At 31.6% G+C, this 8,843-nt stretch overlaps 1 protein-coding gene across 1 annotated transcript in view; it reads right to left on the bottom strand.

Moving 5' to 3' along the window:
- SNX13 (sorting nexin 13) overlaps positions 1 to 8,843 on the bottom strand; it is a 126,290-nt gene that overhangs the window by 52,577 nt on the left and 64,870 nt on the right. The window contains 3 exon segments of the mRNA XM_023532497.1: positions 2,524 to 2,612; positions 2,996 to 3,134; positions 6,468 to 6,551. Coding sequence (XP_023388265.1) covers positions 2,524 to 2,612; positions 2,996 to 3,134; positions 6,468 to 6,551 — 312 coding nt within the window.

Below are 8,843 nucleotides of genomic sequence, written 5' to 3'. Positions count from 1 at the left end.
ATATCACCAATGCCATTTAACAGATAAGAAAGCTGAAGATCAGAAAGGCTGCGTGTGATCACAAAGCTGGTAAGAGTAAGTCTGTTTGCAAAGCCTGCTGCCCTTTCCTCTAAAACCCGTGATTTTTCTAAGAACTATTTTCACTAGCATCTCTGTACATATTCTCAAATCTGTATCTCACAACCTTCTACTTAAAAAGGAAAGACAGGCAAGTTCTCTGAAAGTTAGATAGGCTACCTTATTCAGGGACAGATACTAAATTAGGCATAGGTGATACATAAAGGAGAAGGAAGATAATTTAAAGGAGGAAAAAACTTCCTCTATAATTATTCAGTACTTCATATAAGTACTTCATATAAGTACTGAATAATTAAAGGTAGCTAACTTAAAATGTCTGGCATAAAGCAACCCAGTTGCCAGCACATGAAGTGATGACACTAAAAACTGAAGGTAATAAATAATGTTTTTTTTCTGTTTTACAGCCCCAAATCTCTACTCTCCCTTATAGCAAAACTCCTCCAAACAGCTAACTATAATCACTGCTTCTAATCCATTTCTCCTCATTTTCTCCTGGACTAGCTCCAATCATGGGTTCTCTCCACTGTTCCATCAGAATGCTATCATCAACCCCCATGGTGGCAAACACGGTGGTCAATATGAAGTTTCACCTTACTCAACTTATTAGTAGCCTTTGACATACCTCATCTCTCACTCCTTTAAACACGTTCTACACTTGGCTTCTAGGATATTATGTTCCCAGGTTTTCCTTCAATCCCACCAGCCACTGACTCTATATCCTTGGGTAGATACTCTACTTTGCCTTAAAGTCTAGTAACTAAAATGCCTCAGGACCAAGTCCTTGGTATTTTCTTATTTACTTTACACTCACTCTTTTAGGTAACCTCATCCAGTCTCTTAACTTTAACTAAACATCTGATAATCCTGAGGATTCTCAAAGTTTATTTCTATCACTAACTTTCCCTTGAGCTTGAGTTTACTCATTAGCATGTCTACTTGAATGCCAAACAGGGATCTCAAGCTAAAATGCTCAAAATTAGATTCTCCTTTCCAAACCTCCACCTCCCTGTTTTATCCATTTTATAGTAAAAAGGAACACTATTCATGCATTTGTGCAGGCCAAAAAACCTACAAATCATCCATGAGTCCTTTTTAAGTTTCTCGCTCCGTATTTAATCCATTAGCAAATCCTGTTAGCATTATATACAGTCTCTAACTCCTTCTCACAATCTCTGTAGACATTTCTTACTGCACTAAAGCAAGAGTCTCCTAAATGACCTTAGTTTCCATTCTTGCCCCCAACACTCCATCAAAATCTATTCATCACAAAGAGCCAAAGTCATCATTTCAATTCATAAATCAGTCACCAGAGCAAATCTCCAATGGATTCCCATCGCAATTAGAATCTTTAAAAAATCTTACTATGGCAGGTAAAACAGTATATGATCTAACCCCCAAGGTTCCTCTGCAATTTCTTTCCTACTAACAATCCCGCCTGAGAATTCATTCCATACCAGCCACACTGACTGCCTCTAACTCACTAATCGCTTTCTTATCTCAGGACCTTGCTCTCACCTTGTCTGAAATGTTCTATATTTTCTTTTTAAAAATATCATAGTTTCTACCACAGTACTTTTGCATTGACCATCACTTTGCCTGAAAGAGTCTACTAAAAAAAAAAAAAAAAAAAATGCACAGGACTCTCTCATGTTATTCAGGCCCTCTATGCTCAAATATCACCAAATCTCTCAGCACCTATTTAAAACACTCCTAGACATTTTCTATCCCTCTATTTTACTCATTTTTTCACATTTTATTTTTTACTTTCTTTTTTTTACAGTATATATCAATTTACTTATTGGCTTATTTTCTGACTCTGCAACTAAAATGTAAGCTCCACGAAGAGCGTTTGCCTTTCAGGTCAATCTAACACAGTGGCCAGAGTACAAAATTCAATAAATGCTGAATCTGAATAAATAATAGATGAATAAATAAAACAAAAAATTAAATAAAGTCTTTAATAACTTTAGTATTTTTCATGTAATGTTTTAATCTCTCTAAGTTGGTTAACAAATACTAATATGTAACAAATACTAATAATGTAATACTAATTACATTGTAAAAAGTTTTTTCTAAACTTTTTTTGTAGAGTACTGCACTAATTAATATCCTACTTTTTGTTATTTGCTAGACATTTTTACAATTTATTTTTACATTACATTTGATGTGCTGTATTATATTAATTTCAAATGTACAGCATAGTGATTAGACATTTACATACCTTATGAAGTGATCACAATAAGCCTAGTAACCATCTCTCCATATCTAGTTATTATAAATTATTGACAATATTCCCTATGCTGTACATTATTTCTCCAAGACTTATTTTACAACTGGCAATTTGTACTTTTAATCTTCTTCAACATTTTTGCCCATCCCCCCAGACTGCCAGACATTTTAAATATATTTATAACTAAATGTTAAGCTCAAAAGTACTTTACTTACTTTGCCTGACTGCAACCGTTGTATTCTTGAGTCACATACTTTCTTTACAAATAATAAGCTATTTATTTGATTTTTGATAGTGTTGATATCTAAAAACAAACAAACTGATTATGAGCTACAAAGTGGTAATGTTACTTTGAAATACTTTAAACATGCACTTACTGAAATTTAACATACAAACCAATGCACAGAGCAATTATTTACTTAAATGAAATTACCTAAAATTTCATAGCGAAATTATTTAATTAAAATTAAATCATGCCAATTATCTTAACTTTTAGAGATAATTTCAATAATAACAGTCTCAATTCACTAAACTGTAATACTTTTTTCTTAGCACACGCTAACATGTTAGGAAAGATTTAAATTTAGTTAAGGTAAAAACAACTAATAGCATAAAATGATATTTAGGTAAATTAGTTTTGTTTAAAGATACAGTAATCAATAAAAGTCTTATACTTAAATAAATTACCATCACCAGCTGTATCTAGAGATCGAAGATACTGTAATTCTTCTGCTGCCTTATCTCTGACTGCTTCTAGCTCTCCAATATTGTCACTCAATTTAATAATGTTCATAAAGGCCTCATAGTTGCAATTAGAATCACGGATCTGAAAAGAGTTTACAAAACAGGTGGGAGGGGGACTTGCTTATTAAGGAAAAACAGAATTCTGCGTTCCTACCCTGTAACATGCACGACTTGCCATATCCCCAGTGCTGTAACAAAACAAAACTACAATTTCTGTACTCATGATACTTACATTCTTGTGGGTCACAAACTGTTTACAAGGTAAGTGAATACACAACGCACTAGAAAGTAGAGAAACATGCTCAGAATGTTTGATGACAGTAAGAAAGCCAGGAGCTATACCAAGAAGAGGCAGAGGAGTAGAAGACAAGATGGGTGGTAATGCAGGGTGAACCTGGTAGGGTATAGTAAATGTTCTGGCTTTCATTTTGAGTGGAATGAAAAGTTACTGGAGGGCTTTAAACACAATACTAGAATTCTCTGACCTAAATTTAACAGAATCATTGTGATGATATAAATTACTCTGTTATTTTGTTTTTTTCTTCAGCCACTTGCTGTTTAAGAATAGGAATAAAGTAGATAGTTAAGCTGGATTTAACCAGAGTGTTGTTTCATCAAGCAAATAAAGTGAGAGAGGGAAAAAAGTTAGTTGAGGACGTTGTGAAGGGACTAATCATTATGACTGCTCATAAAATTTAAGCCAAGTAAAGCAGTAAAGGGAGCTATGAAAAGGAAGCAGTCTTGAAATATTTTCCATCCTCAACTAGTCAAAGAACTAGGGATTGGATAAGTCCTGAACTATAAACTGGCCAGTAAGCACATGAAAAGATGCTTACTATCATTAGCCTACAGGGACATGCAAGTTAACTACAACAAAATGATAATGCCAAATGTTCAGAATACAGAGAAAACAGAACTTTCAAACAGTGCTAGTGAAAAGGCAAACTTGTAACACAACTTTGGAAGACCATTTGGCAGTTTTTTTCATTTTATATAAATTTTACCTCAATAATAAAAGAAAAAGGTTGTTAAAAACTTTTTTCTAAAAATACATAAAAAAAAAAACCAAACAAATAAATTGCTCTTCATTTACCTTCTCTAGTTGGAGATAACAATATGAACCAATTAGGTAATCTATTCCATAGTCAAGAGATTGGACTTAACATGAACTTAATAAGAAATGAAGGAAAAGTAAAATGTATATGTAGAGATGAATAATACAAATCCATTCAAACTATTTTTAGAAATGACTTAAAAACTTAAAACTATTGTTGGGTAACACTAAAACTTTACATAGAGAGAAGATATGTTACTAATATACTGTCTAAATCTTTCCTTTCAAACAGAAATGAACTATAAGTTAAATATCATTAATATGATAATTTAACTGAGTGAAAAAATAAGAACAGAACTCATTTTAATCTTTATAATACCTATGCATAAAGGGTTTTCTATACAAATAATGTCAAGAAAGTATAAACTAGACAACAAAGTAGGCTAAAAATCCATTATTAAATTTTTTTGATATTATATTGCAAAGTACAACAGTGATCAATTCCTGTTCATTAAATAATAAAAGACCCAAGCACCATACATAATAGTAGTACTAGGCTAACTATGGGGAGAACAAGTAAAATTTGGTGGTTTAATTCTTTTTAGAATATTTGTTAAGTCCCCTCAAAATGTTTACATCTTGTAACTAATTATTATAGTTAATGCAAGCTCAGCAAAAAATTCCTGAAAACTAAAGAAAGCTATTAACAGAAATGATCCCTAATCCCATGAGTAAGAGATATCTATAACATTCAGGTAATCATGCATCCTTTTCTGTAACACAGGTAAGATTATAGAGTACTGTATCCTGATTATTTAAGGTTAGTATACAATATCCATTTTTGTGTGTGTTACAAAAAAAAGTTTTAACACCATTTACCCTTACTTTATTATTTAAATTTTTTAAAGTTTTATCAGTTTCCTTCTTTAAAAATTACTTTTTATTATATAATCCATACTCATTGTAAGTAAAGTGAAATATATAAATGAGAGAAAATTAAAACTTTCATAACCTTATCTCTATTAACATTTCAATCAATATATATTCTATCAGAATTAGTCATTCATAAATTATATTTATGTGTATTAAAAGGATTATATATCTATACACATCCTTTTACTTATCCTTTTCACATAAAATATAAACATCTTTTCACATTCATAAATATATACTACCATCATTTTTTAATGGCTGCATAGCATTCTACTGTATGAGTATGCCATAAGTTATTAAACTAATCCTCTACATGGACACTTAAATTGATTTCAATTTTTTAGTACTATAAGCAATGTTTCCATTAGTGGACTTAAATATTGATTAAAAACTTGCTTATTTTCAATTTAGAATATATTTCAGAAGTAGAACTCCTAACCAAAGGATATGAATTTTTGAAATTTTTAATTATGCAAATATGCATATTTTAAAGCTCTTGGTGGAGCCTATTAGGACTCTATAAAAGTTGACAAAAGAAGAATCAAGTTCTGTGACCTCCATGAAAGGGTCTAGAAATACGAAGTTAGGAAATTAATTTCTGTCTGCAAGTAACCCACTATCTAGTGGGAGAGATGAACACTGCAGCAGCAACAATGGCAAGCCTGATGATGGTTTGGGAAAAAAAAGAACATTCAAGTAGTTCCTTCTTGGGAAAGCTAGACTGAGTTAATAGAAGACAACTGTAGAGAAGAAATTCTAGATTCAAGAAAATGAATCAAAGATCTAGAAGTATTAATCAAAATATTCCCAGCAGTTGTCCATTTACAACTCTTCTTGGACATGAATTTACTGAGGAAAAGCACAAATAATCAAAAGCCATGTATAATAAGCAAAAACATGAGAGCAAGTAAATTTAGTAAGTACTAACATTTTGATATGTCTGATGCATGAAAAAACTGAGTTATCTGCTTATAAACACTAAGCAACTTATGAAAATAGATCTAGAACACAGATCTTCTCATTCTCTGTCTAGTGTTTTCTCCATATTCTCCTCCACTACACAGTGTAAAATGTAAAGTACATATATACTATTTAAGTAGTTCAGATCACGAGTTGTATTTAAAACCAAATAGCAGCTTTAAAAAATACTCATCATCTATACATACAGGCAGTAAAATATCCTTTTTAAAATTTAAATAAGTAGTAACAGCACCAAAACCGTAAAGATTATTTTATCAACACAATTCTTACAGAGAATTTGGCTAGCACATTCAACATATTAGCAAACAGAAACATTGAAAATATAAAGATTATCTTTAGATATATTTTATTTAATAAATTATTGCTTAATCATCCTGATCTCCAAATCATATTTTTATATTTTAAAAAAAGTTTTAAAAATAAAGTTGTAATTTAGAAAGTACATACCATCCATATGATATATTGATTAATATAATCAGGATCACTGAGTTGATTTATTAATGGAAGAAGAATTCCTCGTGCAATGATTTCCTGGACAAAAATTAAAAAAAAAATTAATCTAATATACTTCTCAAATCAATAGCATAATGTTAACTTCTTAACACAATACTGTTATTTAAGAAAAGTACGATACATATAAACGTAAAACTTGAAAACCAACATAAGCTTATAAACAGATGAGCTAGTATACTACAGTTAAAATAAATTGAGATGAAGCTACCTATATCAACCCGGATACCTCTCCACAATGACAACTAGAGTTGAGTGGAGAAAAGCGAAAAGCTACCTGTTATATGTTAGCATTTATGTCAGTTTTTAAAAGGCAAAACATGGCAGTAAATGTGTTTATGGATTCCTATATCTATACTAAAAGTATAAAAATAAAGAAGAGAAGGAAAAGATACACACCGATTTTATAACAGTGTGGTTACCTTTAAGGGAGGAACAGAGTAACTATAGTAAAATATTAACATTGGTTAAACCTGGGTAGTTGGTACATAAACGTCTATTATATTATTCTCTATATTTGTTTGAAAATTTTCCTAATAGAAATTAATACAAATAATAATAAATAAGTTAATGTAATTATTCACCATTCTCTAGAATATACCTTCCCATTCTTTCCAGTTGTTTATGCTCCTATTAAAATTCTTCCCTTCCTTCAAGGACTACAGAGTCAATTCTCCAATTATATAAACGCTGACCATTCCAGCTGAACACTTTTTTAATTTATATGTTTAAAATACATATATACCTATATTTATGGCATTTATCACTTACCATTCTCTACGTAATAGTCTATCTTCTACTTCTCTAATACACTACAACTCTCTAGGAATCTTTTGTGTATGAGTGAGACTCATCAGTTCTATCAATTTATCTATCTTCAAAAATATTTACCCTTCGTTTTCCCAAGGTCATTGTCTTAAACATGTCTTAAAATTTTTATTTAGTATTTACATAATTCCTTCCTTCAAATTATGTCTCTGGCCCCAGATGCTCAAATTTTAAAATGTACTTTGTAAGGAGAAAGTTCACAAACAAAAATCCATTTTTTTTTAAGTTTCTTTTTCCAAATTGATTTAAAAGAAGAAAAACACGTGGGGAAGAATTTTAAATAAATTTATTGATTCTTATCAGCAAATGCAATTGGTCGATCTGTTTTAGAAAACTACTTTGATCTCCTAATTAGTCAAGATGTAATCATGATGCAACAATTCCTATTTAAGTACAAGGCAAAGGATCCACATAAAGAAGTCTTTAATCTGTTATTTAATCTGAACAAAATGTCTTTTGAGAATACTTGGATTTAATTAGCAACAAAACTGATAAAGATCTATCAAGTTAAAAGAAAAAAAAAAAAGTAATTTGCTGAATTATAATGCTCTACAATTATGCTCAATTAGATTCTACCAAAAAGAAATACTGGTCTCAAAGAGCAATCTATAGCAAAATATATTTGGTCTTTAAACAATCCTAGTTATTCTAAACTATAACCTAGTTATTATAAACTATAACAAGGATTGATCCTAAGAGTCAGCTTAATCTTCAGGGAGCTACAGTAACATGTGCACTGCAGTGAGCAAGCGGGGCAAACAGGTTTCCTCTTACATTAAAACTGGTTTTCTAATCTGCTATGTGCCCACTCCTGTGATAACCATGAAGTACATAATGATGATAAACAGAGCTATATGGCCCCTGTCATTACAGGACTTATAGTTCTATTAGGGGAAAGAAGCATCAAGTAAGTAAACACAAAAACCACACTATCATTTTAAAATACAATAAATGCTGTGAAGGAAATTAAATGGGTACCTACCTACAGTAATAGGGAATTATGAGGGGGCTGTAGATTGGGAAATCAGGGGAGGCATTTCTGAGAAAGTGAGATATGAGGGATGAACACAATTTAGCCAAGAGAATAAAAGGACTCATTCTGAACAGAGGGGAAAAAAAAGTGTGAGACAGCTCTATGGTGGGGAGAAGATGGTGCTTCTGGAGAAACCAGTGGAGAATACTGGCTGGAATAGAGTGACCACATGGCATGAAGGCCAGAGAGGTAAACAAGGCCATGTCACACAGCTTCTGAAAGGGCTTGAGACTTGAAAATTTTGCTAGATAGTCATACCATTTACTGAGATGGAGAAAATATTTAAAAGGCAGACAGGCTATGGAGGCAAGAATATTTTCATTTTGGATATTTAAAGTTTAAAAGGGCTGTGAGTCAATCAAATGGTGATTCAGTGGGTAGCTGGTGAGAGTAGCCTGGAGCTCAGAAGGGAAGTCTGGACCACAGATAACAAATCTGGACGATATTAACAT

This window comes from Pteropus vampyrus, unplaced genomic scaffold (assembly GCF_000151845.1).
Source record: "Pteropus vampyrus isolate Shadow unplaced genomic scaffold, Pvam_2.0 Scaffold4, whole genome shotgun sequence".
NCBI lineage: Eukaryota > Metazoa > Chordata > Mammalia > Chiroptera > Pteropodidae > Pteropus > Pteropus vampyrus.
Note: the sequence above shows the minus strand (reverse complement) of the source record. Positions and strands in the feature narration are given on the sequence as shown.